Source organism: Orycteropus afer, unplaced genomic scaffold (assembly GCF_000298275.1).
Source record: "Orycteropus afer afer isolate SDZICR_OR568_19922 unplaced genomic scaffold, OryAfe1.0 scaffold00145, whole genome shotgun sequence".
NCBI lineage: Eukaryota > Metazoa > Chordata > Mammalia > Tubulidentata > Orycteropodidae > Orycteropus > Orycteropus afer.
The window spans coordinates 2428601-2446834 of NW_006921732.1; the positions used below are offsets into that span (position 1 = coordinate 2428601).

At 50.0% G+C, this 18234-nt stretch overlaps 1 protein-coding gene across 1 annotated transcript in view; it reads right to left on the reverse strand.

The window, feature by feature from the left end:
- The window catches only part of TTC39A (tetratricopeptide repeat domain 39A), a 43112-nt gene that overhangs the window by 15531 nt on the left and 9347 nt on the right, over nucleotides 1-18234 (reverse strand). Inside the window, exons 3-11 of the mRNA XM_007945880.2 lie at nucleotides 11425-11556; nucleotides 10029-10105; nucleotides 8728-8795; nucleotides 6917-6981; nucleotides 6245-6344; nucleotides 4083-4148; nucleotides 1888-1996; nucleotides 848-915; nucleotides 697-756 (exon numbers count right to left, since the gene is read on the reverse strand). Coding sequence (XP_007944071.1) covers nucleotides 697-756; nucleotides 848-915; nucleotides 1888-1996; nucleotides 4083-4148; nucleotides 6245-6344; nucleotides 6917-6981; nucleotides 8728-8795; nucleotides 10029-10105; nucleotides 11425-11556 — 745 coding nt within the window. The remainder of the gene's footprint in view (nucleotides 1-696; nucleotides 757-847; nucleotides 916-1887; nucleotides 1997-4082; nucleotides 4149-6244; nucleotides 6345-6916; nucleotides 6982-8727; nucleotides 8796-10028; nucleotides 10106-11424; nucleotides 11557-18234) is intronic.

Genomic DNA, 18234 nt, shown 5'->3' on the forward strand with positions numbered 1-18234 from the left:
ACAGTTTCACAGTTACAAAATGAGGAGTAGAGCTATAATGGAGGAAGAACAAACAGTGGAAAATAACAATATTGTAATGATATAATAATGTTTGTGCCTCCAAGCAAACCCCTGGGACTCCAGGAGCTTTCATGAAGCTTCCTGGGCTTGGGACATTTGTCCTGTTGTCTGAAGAATCATAGCTAGGGCCAGCTAGATACCCTAGAACTCCACATTGTAGAGTCTGTCCTGGGCCTTGGCTGAGTGCTCGGGTCTCTCCCAGGATCATGACTCTCCCCAACTCCAACACCTTCATTGGCTCCCTACCACCTATGAAGTCCAGACTCCTCAGCCAGGCCTTCAAGGTCTCCCAGCTTCCTCCGCCACTGCTCTACTCGTCAGGTTCCAGCCTAATCAATGAGCCCTAACAAGCAAGGTCTTTCCTACTTCTCTGCTTTCACCAAACGCCTCCCTCTGCTAGCAGTACCTTCTATTCCTCCATCTTCCTGTCACAATCCTACTCCTCACAAATGCCACCTCCCTCCTGGTCATTCCAGACTGCCTCACTTGGAAGGCCTCTCCCCTCTCTGTTCTCTCATGGCTTTTCTCTTGGGACCCTCCTCCCAGTTAGCTCCATCCCTGAGGTACGCCTGTGTGTGTCTGACTTCCCACTGGCCTGGAAGTGCCATCTGGGTCCCTGGAGCTTCCACCACTCACTGTGTCAATGTTGCCTTTAATAGCTTCAATCCGTCCTGCGAAGAACAGGAAGATGGCACCCTGCAAGGACACATGTGTGGGTCCATGCAAATCCATGTGGGTCCACAGGGCACACCTCAGTTGGGGGTGTCCAGCAAGGGTTGAGACTGACCTTAGGGTAACGCTTCAGGTAGGGCTTCAAGAGCTTCTCCGCCTCCTCGATGTTAACGTTTCCAGTTCCTGGAGGAGGTGGCAGACACAACACACGTCACCATCATCAGCTCCTGTGATCCTCCCAGCAACCTACTAGGGGGCCTCTCAGGGCCTCCATTACTCCTCTGTGAGCTAGAGATAATACTTCCTATCTCCATGGTGATGTACAGTGCAGCTATCGCCCTGGTACACCATAGGGCTCATAACCAGGAGCCTTATGATAGTTGGAGCTGTGTCAACTTGGCTGGCCCCACTTGTGTGTGGTTGTTCCCATGATGGGATTGGATGACTGTGTTCTGAATGGCCAATCTGCCCAAGGGAAGTTTCCCTAGGGGTGTGGCCTGCTTCCAGGATATCCAGGGACATCCTAGGAAGAGAGACACTCTTTTGTGGATTGGGACCCAGGGGTGCTGACCACAACCTTCCGTGAGTGAGCAGCCCACCGCTTGGCCTAGAGATCTTGGATTCGTCTTTCGCTGGAGTCAACAACCAGTGTACTGCCTGCCAGCCTTGAATTTCTCGGCCCCCTGCGGTTGCAGAAGCTAAGGCTACCTCCAGCCCGACGTTTCCTCCTGGGACGTTGGACTTGCCGGCTTCTATACATTTGTGAGCCATTTTTCTAAGATAAATTTCTCTCTCTCTCTCTCTTTCTCTCTCTCTCTCTATATAAGCTTTGCTGGTTTTTGTTTCTCTAGAGAACCCAGTCTAACACAAGCCTGTACTCGATAATGCTATAATCGGAACCACAAGGGGCTACCTAAGGCTTCCTGAAAAGCTTTACCAGGTGGGCACACTCATCCCCATTTCACAGATGAGAAAACCGAGGCTGAAACTAGATAATGCCATGAGGACAGGGCCCCCCTCCCCAGGGCAGCTGATGCAGCTGTATTGTTTCTGGTTTTAGTGCCACCCCTCAGCCCCTCACCCCCTTAGCCCTGCTCTTAGAACTGACCGAAACCTAGGGGCCCCAACACTCTCCTCACCCCACAGGGCTCCTACCAAGCACAAAGGTGAGGAAGGTATGGTAGCAGAGTAGCAGCATGACACACAGCACAGCTCTGAAGCTGTGTCCTGAAGCGCCTTCCTCCAGCTGCAGCAGCCCGTAGTCCTGAGGGCATAAGGGGGAAGCTGAGGCCAGTGCAGGCTGGACTCCCTGGGCCCACCCTGAGGCCCAAGGAGGAGCAAGGGCCTCAGAGATCACTGGACAGCTGTGAGGGCAGGATGGGAGAGCACAGACCACAAGCCTAGAACCCAGGAGGCCAGGTCAGCTGATCCGGGGCTGTGTGAACTTACAAGAGGCTGGCCCTCTCAGTCAGCCACATTCCTTCAGGGATGGGACACTACCGCCAAGTCAGGTGTCCCCCACCCCCTCAACACCCCTCCTCCACTCCTCTCTTTATTCACCAAGATCCCTAGGCCTGCTCCTCTACCCTATGTTGTCTGTTTGGGCCCCCTGAGCAGTTCCAGGCTTGTGGGGGGAGGAGAAATAACAAGGAGACAGATAATCCTAACTTCAGGCTTGGGGTACAGATGGGGGCCATGAGGACTGGGGTCCGGAAAGGCTTCCTGGAGGAGAAGGCTGCAGCCTGGCTGGGGAGGAGTTAGAGGCCAGATACCACTTATTTCCCGGCCTGCAGTTTCTGCCCCTGTCTGTCTTCCAGAGTGTTCTTTCTAAAACACAATTATCACCTGCCTGACCGTTGCTTCAAAAGCTGCACTGCCTTCAGGACAAAGACAAAGGAATGGTGTTAGAGGCCTCTTACTGCCCCCTCTTCCTTGCCAAGTGGCCACGGTTTCCCACATCTGGCCCTTCTCTCATGTTGCTCCCTCCTGTCATTGTCTCCAAATCCTATTCATTTCCTAGGGACCTTCTTAAGAAAACAAAACTGATAGGAACCCTCTGGTGCCTCTGGCCAGAGATTTGTTTCCCAAGCATGGCCACCTACTGCAGATGCAACCAAACCCATCTCAGGGGCCCATGGACAAGCATTAGGAAACGCTGAGTCACAGTGAGGCCTTTCCCTTTTCTGTTCTCCTTCCATTCTTCTGAGGGGTCCAGAAGCCTCAACGGGTGCTACTGTATCTTCAGTGTCTTCCCCTCTAAGCTCCCTTTCCCACAAAGAGAAGCAGCTTTGGTGGGCCATGTAATCTGGCTGGGCTTTTTTAAGATTGCTTAGTCTTCATAGTATTTATTTTTATGATTACTTTCTTATCATGCCAACTCTTATGGGCTTATCATGTGTGGTAATGATATGTTTCCTTTAAATAAATTTGAGTAAAAATTATGAGATATTTTAAAGGAAGAAAAAATATGTCTCTGGTGGTGTAGCACCTAAGGCATCTGACTGCTAACCAGAAGGCTGGCGGTTCAAATCCACCAGCCACTCCTTGGAAGGAAGATTAGGCAATCTACTTTCATAGTGATACCACCTCGGAAACCCAAGGAGGTTCCAACTCAATGGCAGTGAGGTGTTTTTTTTTTTTTTTTGGTTTAAGTAATAATACATTATGAGGATTAATCATAAATTACAAGTTTGGAAAATAACTTATCTGGTCCAATCCCCTCGTTTACCAAAATGAGGCCCAGAGGAAGGAGGGACCTATTCAGAATCCCAGGAAGAAGGGGATGAGGCTGGACTGGCCCAGGTCTCCTAACTTCCAGTCCAGTGCTCCTTCCCCTAGCCTGGGCCTCCTCAGTTGGGAAGTACTCCCTGATGTGCTACCTAGAACCTGGGGCTCCTACCTCCAACTCAGGCTCCTGCTCTCAGTAAATGTTCTGGGTGCTCGAGTTCTCTGATTCCTCCCAGTTCTCTTTACCCCCAAGGTCTGATGCTCAGTAAGCATACTCCTGCCCATCTCTCAGACGAGGTGGCAACACCAGAAAGCAGTACAAAGGAAAGGGATTTGCTCAAGATGCTGAAGTGAAGTGGTGTCCAAGTTTCCTGACACCTGCCAGGCTCAGAGAACGTGACCCATGGGCACTGCACAGGGCTGCTCTTTCCATCTACCCTTACCCCAGAGCCTTTCCACCCGGTGAGGAAACTGGAGAGGAAACAGGTCCAGAGAGGTTTGGGCCTTGTTCAGGGTCATACACGGAGTGGGGCTCAGCCAGGAATGGCACCCAGGCCCTGCTGCCCTTCCTCCTTCTCCTGGGGCTGAGATGGTTGGGGGCTAGGCAGGAGGCAGGTGATTACCTTATTTCCTGAGAACCCCACGAACTCCAGCAGCCGCAGGATCCTAGTAGGAAGCATGGACAGCGTCTGCAGGAACAGAGGCAAGTGGGCTCGGGACGGGGCAGGAGATTCCCCTCTTATTCCCCAAACCCCCTAAGATTCATAAGGGTGCAGCCCTGTCTCTAGAACTACCATGAAGATGCCTGGGCTTTTCAACCTGCCAACTTCCCCAGGAAAAGAGTCACTAAAAGTGTCCAAGAGAAGTACTGCCTGCATCCAAATCCCAGCCTCACCACTCCCAGAGGAGTCACCTCGAACAAGAGACATATCCCTTCTATGCTTCACTTTCCTCATCTGTAAAATGGGCATAATACGGGTATTGTGCAGCCAGAAAAATTTAAAAAGATAAAGCACGCAGAACAGGGCCTGAACACAGTTGTTGGCTAACGTTGCTGCTGTTGTTGTCACTACACCAAGTCCCTACTAGGTGTGAGGGTCTGTCATTACAGTTGATCCTCAGAACAGTCCTAAAAAGAAGGGACCGCTGCTGGGAGCTGCCCTCAAGCCAGTCTCTGTATCATGGTGACCCTATGCACAACAGGACTGGGCCATTGTCATCCATAAGGTTTTTATTGGCTGATTTTTCCAAAGTAGATTGCCAGGCTTTTCTTCCTAGTCTGTCTTTGTCTGCAAGTTCCGCTGAGACCTGTTCAGTGTTACAGTAACACGTAAGCCTCCAACGAAAGATGGCTGGTGGTTACACTTGAGGTACACTGGCCAGGAAATGAACCTGCATCTCCTGCATGGAAGGCAAGAATTCTGCCACTGAACCACCAACTGCCCCCACAAACAAGGAATTATCGCCCCATTTAACAGACAGTGAAACAGAGGTTCGGACAGGTGACAGGATTTATCCAAGGCCAAAACCGCATGAGAGGTGGAGCTACTTCCTGAACCCAGGACTGACCAGCTATAACCTGTTAGAGTGTCCAGTGCAGTGTGGTTGCAGCTTATTTTTCTCAGCTCCTGGGCCAGCATCAGTGTTCTCACTTTACACATGAAGAAACTGGAGGCCAGAGCAGGGCAGAGACCACTGCTCCAAGGCCTGCTCTTTGAATAGGCTTTTTTACAAGGAGGTGAGACAACCACCTCTCACCCCACATCACACTTTTGATCCAGTTCCTTGTTCACTGACGGCAAGGGCTCTAAATCTTCCATGAGCAGCTCTTCCTGCTATGAGCAGACTGTTCTCTTCCAAGCATCTCTGTCTTAGCTTTCGCTGTTCCCTTTGCTTGAAATGCCCTTCCCCACCTGGAAAACTCCTATGGATCCTTCAAGATCCAACTCAAATATCCCCCTCACACCACCTTCTGTGGAAAGTTTCCCCAAATCCCCCGGGAAGGTGACTTGGTTCTAATCCCTATGGGGCACCGGCTGTTTCTAGCCTGTTTTCTTCTCTCCCACTGGCAAATGTTTAATAATCACCTCTCTTAGCTCTGGTAATGTACTGTCTCAGGCATTTGACTGCTAACCAGAAGGCTGGAGGTTCAAACCCACCAGCCACTCCTCGGAAGGAAGGTTGGGCAATCTACTTCCGTAGAGATGCTGCCTCAGAAACCCAAAGACGGGTTGCTATGAGTCAGGCTCGACTTAACGGCAGTGAGTTTTGTGGTTTGTTTTTTTTTGTTTTGTTTTGTTTTGTTTTTGTAGAGTAGAAAGGGCCCTGATTTATGGTAGTCTCTGGTGCTGCAAATGGTGACACGCTCAGCTGCTAACCAAAAGGCTGGAGGTTCATGCCACCCAGAGGCTCCTCAGAAAAAAAAGCCTGGCAATCTACTTGCAAAAGACTAGTCACTGAAACCCTGTGCAGTGTAGTTCTACTCTACACACATGGCGTTGCTATGATTCACAATCGACTTGACGGCACCTATCAATGATATAAATACTACTCCCCATGGCTGATTTCAAACCAAACCTGACTTGGGAAGAAGTAGCTCTGTTGAGCTGGCTTCAGCATACAAGGCCAGCAACACATCTGGCTCATTTCTGGGCCTGATGACCAGCACAGGACCAGGCACAGCAAGCACTCAGCAGAGCCCATGCGTGGATCAAGGCCACGTGAGGGAGATTTATCTTGAGCTCAAACACAGTGGAAATGGGGCAGGAGGGGCACTCCCACTCACCAGGTTGAAGGCTCCCACACCAAGCTTCACCCCGCCTTCAAAGTGCCTGTGGTTCTCCCCCTTGCAGTACTGTGAGGACTGGACGAGGCTGTCCAGCTCCCTGTGGAGAGACACAGTCCTATTTCAGCCACATGTTAGAGGCTGGGCCCCATCTCTAGCCAGGCCAATCTCAGAACTTCTGGCTGGTGGGTCTGTAACAGCCTGGCAATCCCGAGAGCTGATACTGGATGACCTTCCAACCACACCTCCCACTGAGATGACACATTCCTTGCCCCTGAATTTCAGCCACCTTGGCTGGGCCATAACAGATGTGTTGGAATTCTGCTGCTGTTCTCAAAATTGATGTTCCTATGTCTGACCCCCGCCCCCTCCCACACACAAAACGAAGCTGTTTGTGCAGAATCTCTGTCTTAATTTTCCCCCAGCACAGGGTCAGACACATAGTAGGCTCTCAGGGGACAAAATGAACAGCTACAGCTAGAAAACTGAAGGAAAGAGAATTCCAGAAAACTGAGGTCCAGAGTGTGCAGAAATCTGCCTGAGGTCACACAGCATTCCAGGCTTCCTGCCTCCAGCCAGTGCTCTCTACCCAACACAGCAGCTTGAGCGGAACAGGGCGGTAGAAGCTGGGGATCGCCAGCCTCGCACCACACCACGGCCGGCCCCACTCACTTATAGGTCTGGTAGCTGTTTCGGACCTTGATGCCACCCTTGATGAAGCTCACCATGTTCTCATCCTGCAGGAAGAAGAGATGCTAAGAGCTGGGTAGATGGCTGTAGTGTTGAGAGGAGTCAAGCAAGGCTCTGGGTCCTACCTGCCCTGCCTGTGCCCAGCTCCACAAGGTACCTTAAGGTGATGAGGCTAGGAGTCAGCCAAGCAAAGACTCAACTACCCCTGGGATTTGAGATGAGTTCATATTTGCCAAACATAACTTCTAATAACGCCCAGGGTTCGACTCCAACTCCCTTTACCGCCTCTCTCTATAGTTTACACATAGCTCTGTTCTTGGAGAAAGGTCTGGAGGAGACATATCTGATGGGTAAAATCGCCTTCTTCTAGGTGGAGGGACCGCAGGAAGGGAGGAGGCATGTTCATTTGTTTGTGCTTTTTATATAACACAGGTATTTATCACACCTCTAATTTAAAGCATCAGTACCCACCACCCACAGGTATTTATCACACCTCTAATTTAAAGCACCAGTACCCACCACCCAGCAGTTTCACTCCTGGGTATATATTCAAGAAGAATGGATGGACATAAGCTGCAGGAGTCATGGTACAAAAATGTTCCTAGTAGCCAAGAACCAGAAACAACCCAAATATCCATCAACAGAGTGGATACACTGTAGCACATGCATGCAAGGGAGGAGAAGATAGTGCTTCTGGTTGAATGAAGAAAGCAAGTCCATACAGCATGAGGCCGTGTGAAGCTCAAAAAACCCACTAACACTTAACAATATGTTGTTCAGACATGAATAGGAATCTGATGAAACTAGTGTTTTCAAAGAAGCACAAGGGGTGATAAGCACAAGACTCCAGGTAGTGGTTTCCTCGGTGAACAGAGGCAGGAGATGAGGTGGGTGGCAGACCAGAAATCAAGGAAAGTTACCACCAGACTTCTGTTCCCCAGCAGGGTAGGATTTGTGTGTTTGTTATTTGTGATAATATAACGAAAAACAAAACAAAGCCCATTATTTTACAATTATTATGGTGAGCACTAAACCAAGGATTAAGAATCATCCATATTGTTGTGGTCCAAAAAGACCTCAAATGGAGAAGAAAAAGAACTGACAAAAATAAACAGCATCCCAACACTAAAATTGATATGCATCTCTCCACTCATGATGATCATATGTGATAATTACAACCCAGGCCTTTTTGGTGAAATTGTAAAGTGTTGGTTCTCCAAATCACCAAACTTTATGCTGTGTGGTGAAGAGAGAAGACATGGATTCCAAGTTGGCCAGATCTGGGTTCAAATCCCAGCTCTGCATTTGCTAACCCATGACCTTGGGAAAGTGACTGCTCGCCTCCATATCTCCCCTTTGCAGACCTGTGAGATGAAGATTAAAGCATATATGTAAATTTCTATGGAAACAAACATGAAGTGTGTGTGAGGTATGTAAAAACAATGTACCTGTAATGTATGCAAAAAGCCTGGTACATCATAGGTGCTGCCAAATGTTTGTTACATAAAGCAGCTTTGTAATGATGCCTGTCCCTCCCACATGACCCTTAAGGGAAAAACAGCAGTCACAGTGGAAGGACCATCCTGGTGACCTGTGTGCTCAGGTGTGTGAGGAGGTGAGCATATTACCTCTGTGGTTGAGCCTGCCAGGGCTCATGAGTGTTGGGGTGACTGAGCCTCAGTCCTTGCCTGAACAATAAGGGCTAGATCAGGGTTGCTAAACCCTTCAAGCTTGGACACGGTGACTGACCTTCTGAAATGCCCAGCCTCCTTTTGCAAGTGGCAGATCCCTACCTGCAGGAAGGTCAGAGCTGCTCTCTGCAGCAGGCACTCTGCGTAGCAGACCTCAGCATGGATTTCCTCTGCAGGGAGAAAACCAAATCCCTGTGGCCTCCTGGGATCTTTGTTGGAGTCTTAAGCCAAATCCTCTCCACTCCCACTTCCCAAAAGGCAAAGGGAGTCTAAGTCAGCCCCCATTCCTCCTTCTTAGCACTCACCACTTGCCCACGTGGCTGACATCTAGTCTACTGCCTGGCTCCCCTGCCTGTACTTGCGCTATTCTCTTGTTCATCAAGCATCACTGTAGATGCTGTGCATCCAACACCTCCACGCAGTGCTGAGCAAGGAGGCAGCACTGGGTTGAATGGGTGAAGGAAAAAGCCCCTTTCCAGACAAGCCCAGGGTCTGTGAGAATAAAGGGAGGGGACCCAATACAGCTCAGGGACTCGGGAAGCATATCTAGAAAGAAGGATATTTCAGTTGGGTCATTCAAGGTAACAAAGAAATGGGAGAATGAGACAGAAAGGGCTTTTTGGCAGAGGACCAGAGAAGCCAAAGAACTCAGATGTTTGGGGACAGGCAAGACACAGGTGGTGGCTGAAACGGGGCTGAGGTAGGGAAAAGATTCTGAGGACAGCAGAAGATGAGGCACAAAGGCCCAGCTGTAAAGGGCCTTTACTGGGGGAGGATTACAGACTTGGGCCTATGCAGGGAGGCAGCAGGGAGCCACGATGGAGGAAGGTGGTGCCCTCAGATGCACCGTTCAGGCTGGGATCCTCAAGTGCTCTTGAGGTGAGTCAGGCTGTTTTCCCCTATACCAAAGAGCCCCAAATAGTTCATGGTTGGCTACTGCTACCTCCAGTGCCATCTGTCACAGATGGTCATGGCACAAAGATGCCATACAGGCTGTGGCAACCTGGTACATCTCTTCCACTGCTGTCTCCTGTCTCCTCTTCTGGTTTCAGCTTCTAAAACCACATTCCCCTCAGGGCCACATGAGCTCACTAAGCTAATTTAAGCTTGCACACACAAGTCTAAGCCCACCCTGGACCAAAGAGGAAAGCACATGGACTTCATGGCAGCTTTGCTTTTCCTCAGTTTTCAGCAGGTAATGCTGTCAGGTAAGTAAGTGGTCTCACCAGCCCTCCCCTGAAAGCCATGCCTCAAAAGGCCCCAGGTATGATCCATTCAGTGTCCCAGCATCTGGGCCCCCTCAGGGATGACTAGGAGAGTAACTGTCCCTTCCCACCCTTTCCTGGGCCTGGCGCCAGCTGCCTGGGACTGAAGGGGCGGGGACGACATCCCAGATGCCACACCTTCCGTGAACTGGTCCATAGTGGTGCGGTGCACCAGGTTGCTGAAGGAATCTGTTACGGAGGACTTCTTCCGGTGCCTGAAGAGGGAAGGGGGACTCAGGTCACTCAATGAGGGACAGTGGGGGTGGGGGTAGCCAATGCCAGGTCACCTCACTCTTTGGAGAGTTCTTAAGGATGCAGTGCTAGTAGAAAGAACACAGGTTTTGGAGTCAGACAGAGAAAGTTTGGGATTCTGGCCAAAGTCACTTGACCTCTCTGAGCCTCAGTTTCCTCATTGGTGAAACGGGGACAATGAACACCTGCGTCAGTCATGGACTGTTGTATATAAGCAGCCCCATGACCCACCAGTGCCCAGGTCTGGTTGATGCTGTTCTTGACAGCTCCCACCTGTCCCACCTTTGTATTCCTCTCCTTAGTTCAGGTCTCCTCATACCTCACCTGGCTTTCTACCTGCCCCAGCCCATGTAGGTCTTGGTGCCCATTCACTCTCCACTTGTCTGCTGAGAGATTTTTCTCAAAGACTCTCCCTTGCTCAGAACCCTTTGGCTCTGCACTGCCCTCTGCATGCAGCCTGGGCTCTTGGTGTGGCTTCTGAGGCCCACACGTTCTGATCGCTTCTCCTGCCCCTCTCAGGGGACTCTCCAGCCACAATGAACTCATGGAAGCTCCACCAAAGCCAGGACTCTCTCACACCTTGTCTCTGCTGTTGGTTCTGCTTGGAGCCTCGTCCCCTCCTCCCTCTGCCCTGGCCAGCTCCTAGTCACCTTTCAGGACCTCATCCAGACACTCTTTCTTGCTCCTTCAGCCAGACCCCACAACCCCTTGAGCTTCCCTGCCTCATTCTGGATGCCACAGACTGTGCCTGTCTCCCTGACCAGCTGGCCAGGGCACTAGGGCAGCCTGGGCCTGATGATTCCCTGAGTTGCCAATGCCCAGCACAGGGCCTGACCCAGAGCAGGCACAAGTGTGTGCTAAATGAATGATCACTCCACACAGGGTCTATTAGTACATTAATTCAAGCAGCTAACGTGTCCTGAAGACTAGTGATGCACCAGGTCCTGTGCAGGTCTCTTCATTCAGACCCCACAACAACCCTATTGCGTATATATCATCACATCTATTTTACAGTTGAGGAAATTTAAGTCAAGGAAAACTGAGAAGGACTTAACCCAAAGTCAAAGTGTTAGGAAGTGACAGTCAGAATGTGTTTCCTCCCAGTCAGACCTAGCTCCTAGAAGCCAATACCACTCCTGAAGAGGTTCTAACATTTAGCATTTGGGAACACATCCTCTTAGTCCAAAGAAGCAAGCTAACAGTGGCATTTTAGGCACTAGGAAACACAGAGTAACAGAAAGGTGGGCCTCACACCCCTCATGCACACTCCCATGCCCCCTACCTTTGACACAACGACTGTGCCTCCTTCATCATGTTGCCAGCAAGCAGGATGTCCTGAGGGTCAAAGGTCATCATGGCCTGCATCTCCAGGATGGTGGCATAAGTCAGCGAATGATACATGCTCTCCTTGGTTCTGCCAGAGAGAAGGGACATGAGGTGACCCACTTCTAAAACTCCGGAAGTACCTGGGTCTATGTCATTCATCTGCCATCCCCTCCCCCATTCTACAGATGAGGAAACTGAGGTCCAGTGAGAGGAAAGGACTTATCCAAGGTCTGACTCTCACTGACACTCAAACAACCTTGAGTCCCATTCCCAGCTCTTCCTCTTCCTGCTAAGTAGCCCTATGTGACCTTCCCAATCTAAGCCTCAGTTTCTCATCTGTTTAGCTAAGGGGGACAGAGGGAGTGGCAACAAGAAAGCTACTGTGAAGACTAATAAAGGGCTTAGCAATATGTTGCCCAAAGGAGCTCTCGTGGCATACTTCCTAAGGTATTTGACTGCTAACCAGAAGGTTGGTGGTTCAAACCCACCAGCTACTCCATGAAAGGCAGACTGAGCAATCTACGTCCATAAAGATTTACTGCCTTGCAAACCCAAAGGGGGTCGCTATGAGTTGGAATCGACTCAGTGGTAGTGAGTTTGGTTTTGGTTTTAATATATTGGCCTGAGGCTGCCCTTCCCTGTGCCCAGTCTCTCACCTTCTGCCATCACCTCCAGTAGGCTGGGCCCAAGTCCTGTCCCAGGTGAGGTCCCAGCACAGTCCTCCTCTCTAGCCTCAAGCCCCACTCCAGGCCTTGCCCCTAACCCTGCTCCAGCCTCCCCACTAACCCACCACCTCCTGCTGCTCTCCCTCCCTCATCCTCTGGTTCAACCCTCCATGGGTTTCAACATCCCATGAAATAATACCTCAGCCGTCACCTAGCACCTGAGGCTCTGCAGGCCCTGCCCACTTCTCCAGCCCTCTTGCCCTTCTATTCCTGACATCATGATCTGGTCACACCTCAGACTGTAGCCCTGGCCACACTGAACCACACATACTTTCCCCCAGAAAATCTCACCCCCAGGCCTTTACTCATGCTAGTGTCTCAGTTTGACATGCCTTTCCCTTCACCATCTCACAAGATAATAATCCACTAATCCATCAAGGCTTTCAAATCCTTCAAAGTCCACTAGGAATCCAGGGCTCCCTCCTCCACAATCATGTGTCTATAAATAACTTAGGCATGGGTCACACTGAACTTGTATCAGCAAAGGCCTCAGCTTACTCCCCAGACTTTAGCTCCTTAAGGGCAGAACTTGTGTGTGAGCCTCACTCCTGTCCTTAGCACACATGTGACAGGCGGAGCCAAGCAGGGTCTCAGGAAGTGTCAGCTTCGAGGCTAATCTTGCACAGACACCAGTGATACAAAATACCTGCAGTCCTTACAGAAACAATAGAAGACAGACACAGAGTAATCCCTCACAGACATCCAGACACTATGGGAGAGAGATCCAATAGATCTACTGCCTCAGAACCATAGTACTGGGGGACACCAGACTCAATTGGCACAACAAAATACATAAAAGCGTTGCTCCACATGCTACATTGGTGAGCAATGAATGGGGTCTTAAAAGCTTTCAAGCAGCCATCTAAGATGCAGATAACAGTCTCCTAGCATAAGGGCATTTAGAAGCAATCAGCTCTAGGACACGACGGCCTCGAGACCAGAAGAACTAGATGGTGCCCAGCTACCGATGCCAACCACTCAGGAAAGGATCAAATCTGTAGATCCTGGATAGAGTGGAGGAAAACCGTGGAACAAAATCCAAAAACTCAATAATGACCAGAATTACTGGTCAGATGAAATCTGGTGAGACTCCCAATACTATGGCCCTGGAATACATTCTGTGCTGGAATAAAAAGCACCCACAGGGGTGGGCTCTCAGCTCAATAGTTAACAAGATGTACATGTAGACCACTCAACCCAGGATGATGCACCCACATACTCTATGGTAATACATCCCTTAGAGCAATAGACCATGGGACACCAGAGGACCAACATTCAAATTGAGGAAATGCAGGACAAACAGGAGTGCATAAATATGAGGGGCACAGGGGAAGGGTTGCAGGGTAGGGAGGGGAGGAGACTGGGTTAGGGTAAATGGTAAATGGGAATGAAACTAAGTGGACACGTTACGTTGAATGTAAAATAAGCTCTTAAAATAAAAAAAAAATTAAAAAAAACTGAACACACACACACAAAAAAGGAAGTGTCAGCTTCCTGCCTCTGCCCCAGCTCCTCCACAGCCCCAGGGTTCCCATCTACAGGTGTGCTGTGGGGGGATATTTACTTTAACACATGGATTGAGCAGCAATGTCACTCTCTCCCTGTACTGGGGGTGTCCCTTAACATATCTGGGCCTTGATTTCCACTTCTGCAAAATGGAGACAGCATGCTGGGCTGCCAGGTCCTGTGGGACTGCCAGGCCCTGTGGGACCTGCCCATGGATAAACCATGCCTGGCACACAGTAGGTGCTGCAGTAGTTTTCACTCCCTCCCCCCGTCCCCACTCCCTTCATTAATTATTTATGAAACTCCTCAGTGCCAGGCTTATGCTGGGCACTTTGGAGGAAAGAGAAATGACTGAGGTTTATAGATTGTTTGTTGCCAAAAATCACGTGACACACTTTCCTGTCTTGCTCACTCATAAAACACCTCTGTAAATTAAGCTTTTGTTGTCTTTTTTGTTTGTTTTTTTAACTTCTGGGTGACCCTCAATTATTTTTATCCTTGAGAATCAAAGGTTTTAGAAGGAAACAAAAGGCAGGTGCCCCTCCTCCCCAGCCCAGGTAGTTGTCAGGACACTTCCTGGGTCTTTGCTGGGTCTCTTAATCTGAGGGCCTGCAGCTGTGCCTGGCAAGAAGGAGATGGCACCTCCTATGGGGTCAGCATTTGGGTTTCAATGTCCCTCAAACATGGGCTTTCTGAGCCTCAATTTTCTCCTCCATAAAATGGATATGACAACACTTCCCTCAAAGGGTTGTTCTTATTATGTGCTATCTTATGTGTTGTTATGTGCTGTTATGTGTTATGTGTTGTTACGTGTTATGGCTTGAGGCCATATCTCAGATGCTCAATAAATGTGAGTCCCTCCTTGTCCTGCCAGGGTCAAGGGTGACTCTCTTGGATTACAAAATTCCTGAAGAGGGGCTTCCCTGGCAGCACACAGGCAGTGCCCCCTACCCAGGCCTCTCCAACTCTCAAGCCCCTGCCTTTCTCTGCCTCTCCCACCCAGGCCTGGGTTACCCACCTGGCCCCACTGCCAGGCCCAGCAGGAGGCACTGCCCCACCCAGGCAGTTGGCAGAAAAAGTGGAATTTCTAGTCTGAGGCCCAAGGCTCCAACATGCACCTATGGCTGGGAAGCCAACCTACCACCTGGGAGCCCCCAACCCCAGTCTGGGCTGGGAAGCAGGATACAGAGTTATGACAACCCTTCAGACCTCAAACACCCCAAGTTTTAGTTTCCACCCCACAAAGTTCTCATTTGCACATATAGCATCTAGACCACTGGAAGGATTAGTTAGCTCTCTCACCCCTGAACTGGTCCTAGCTGTGGGACCACATGCCTACTGGGGTCCTACCTTCTGGGGCTGTCAGGATGGGGAGGGTGCTAGAAGAATCATCAGAAGATCAAGGTGTTAGGACCAGGGATTTCTTGGCCACTTGGGGATCAGCTAAACCAGTGGCCTCCGGATATTCCCTCCTCAGCCAGCAGCCATGCCTCAGGCCCTTGTCAGCTACTTGTCAGCCTCCTGCTTCACCCTTGTCCCCACCCCGTGGGCCTCCTTACTGTGATCCTACCCCCACTGCTCCTTGCTGAGGGCATCCCCCAAATCCCCCCAGTTTGGTTGTGGCTTTTCCTGACCTAGGGCCTCACTTCCCTAGGACCTGTACATGAGTCTTCTCCAGCCTGCAAGTCAGAGGCAGCCCCTCTGCTTCTCTAAGCTGCTACTCCTTTATCCTCATTAAACCTTCCCCCTCAGCCCACTTCCTGGTCCTCATCAGACTTATTTCTCTGGCCATGGGCCCCACCTCATTGCCCTCCTTTCCAACCCAGCCCACGTTCTCATCATCCTGTCCCTCACTTCTGGGACCTGCCTTGGCTTTCCACATTCCAGTCAGGCCCAATGTCTCAGTTCCTCAGCCAGGCCTTTGCACAGACTGTTCCTTCTGCCTGGAGCACTCTCAACCACCCCCTGCTTCTGGCTGACTCCTTCTCATCCAGCCAGTCAGCTTAAATGCCACCTCATCCAGGAGGCCTTCTAGGACAGGCTTCTTGGGTGTGCAATTTACGCAGTCACACAGGCCCCACGTGAGACCCCATGCTTGGGTTAATGCCCTGCTGTCACCATCTTGAAATTCTTAACAATTTTTGAACACATTTTCCTTTTGTAATGGGCCCTGCAAATTGAGTAGCCAGTCCTAAAGCCTTCCCTGACTAGCCCCTTCCCCATGAGGTCTCTGTATTTCCTCCAGCACCTTTCTCATCACACCTTATTGTTAATGCTTCTTTCATTGTTTTCCTGCTAGAGTCCAAGAATAGCCCACATCTGCATCTTTCTCAGTGTTGTAGCCCCTGTACCCAACACGCTGCCTAGCACATGGAGGACAGTCATAAGATGTTGCTAAATGAATCAGTGACAATTGCCCAACTGCCCACATCCCATGGGTCATGCCTGGAACCTCATCACCATCACACAGAATTGCTCTGCTTTTGGTTTCTTAACTTTCCAACCTTCCCACTCATCACTCCCACTGTCCCATCCCCCACCTCCCTTCCTGACCCCCAACTTAGCTTCCTCATACCACCCACTTACTTGCCAAAATAATGCTAATCCTTCCAATCTGCTGCTGCACCCAGTTAGGAACCTCAGCACAGGGTCCAAACAACTGCCCACTTTCTCCATGTTGCCATCAAGCAACACAGGAGAAAACTGCTCACTCACAAAGACAGACATTACCCTGAACCGGGGGTCACTGGCCTCTACCAGATCAGCCACACTCCTCAGAAATGCCTTTTCCTCTCTTCTTGTCATTCCCTCAACACCCCATGGCTCCTCACTCTTGGTTGATGACCTATTTCTTCTGTCAGAGGAATTCCAGGCCATTGCATGGACATACCCTGAACTTCTTGCACCCTACACATACATCTTATGTCTGCCCACACCCTTCTCTGCCTCCTTCACTCCTTCTTGTTAGAGGAGGCAGGTGCCCATTCAAGATTAACTCCACCCTGCTCCAGATCCAAGATAGCACAGCAGCAGAGCATGGGCAGTGGAGCCAGGTGGGCCTGGACTTGAACCCTGCTCTGCAACCTGGTTAAACACTTAGCTGCCAACCAAAGGACTGGTGGTTTGCACCTATCAGCAGCTCTGTGGGAGAAAGATGTGGCAGTCTGCTTCCATAAAAATTATAGCCTTGGAAATCCTATGGAGCAGTTCTACTCTGTCCTATAGGTCGCTATGAGTTGGAATCAACTCAGTGGCACTGGGTTTGGCTTTGTTTTTGTTGTTTGCAACCTATCAACTGTGGTCATTTATTTAATAAGAAAACCTAACTTAGTAGCTACTATGTTCCAGAGACAATGCTTAAGGATAGACACTGTGCTAAAAAAAATAAACTGGAAATAGACAGCACTAGTTGAAGTGGCATATGGAAAGCAAATGCTGGTAAGGCTGGCTGCCTCCCAAAGGTGCAAATAGGGCTCAAATCCCCACTGCAGAGAATTAGAAGCAATCAAATGAGGCATGTGCAATGAGAAGCAGTGAAGGAAATTGGACCCCAACTTCTTTCAAAGCCTAAATGACTAACAATGGAGAGAGAAGGTTGTTTTTTAGTTAGAGTTGTTTTCTTTCTCTAGACCAGTGGGCCTCAGTGGGGGTGGGAAGGTAATTCTGACACCCTCCCTTAGGGGACATTTGACAATTTCTGGAGACATTTTTGGCTGTCACACAGCAGAGGCAGGGGAGTGTGTTACTGACATATACCATTTGGAGACAAGCTCTAAAACACAAAAGGAAAGATTCTCTTCTGGAACCGGGCAGAGGTTAAGATGAAGAGAAGCTAAACTGCTTCCAAGGAGCCCTGGTGGTATAGTAGTTAAGCACTCAGCTGAAAAGTTGAAGGCTCAACCCACCCAGCTGTTCTGAGGACTTTTACAGCCAAGAAAGTCCGAAAGGGCAGTTCTACCCTATCACATAGGGTGTCTATGAGTCAGAATGGGCTGGATAGCACTCAGCTACAACAAACTGCTTGCAGTGTTCTGTCAAAGGCACACGGGTTTCTGCCTTCAGACCAGCGTTTCCTCCAGGGGGGTACTGACTCCTGGTAGACTGCCCTCTTGAGGTGACGGAAGGGGAGGCATTCCCTTAGTGTGGCTGTGGGTAAGGGAGAAACGCTGGATTAGTGACGCTATGGTGGAGCTCTGGTAGCATAGTGCCTAAGGCACTTGACTGCTAAGCAGAAGGCTGGTGGTTCAAACCCAAACCCACCAGCCACTCCTCGGAAGGAAGATGGGGCAATCTGCTTCCGTAGTGATACTGCCTTGGCAACCCAAGGAGGGGTCGCTATGAGTCAGGGCTGACTCGATGGCACATAACAACAACAACAACATGGTGGGTACAGCTTGAGGGCCTAGTACAGCCATCACATAAATTCTTTTTTTGTGTGTGTATGATTTGGGTGAAGATTTACAGAGCAAATTCACTTTCCATACAGCAGTTCACATATACTTTGTCTGATGTCATTGACCACAGTTTACCACAAT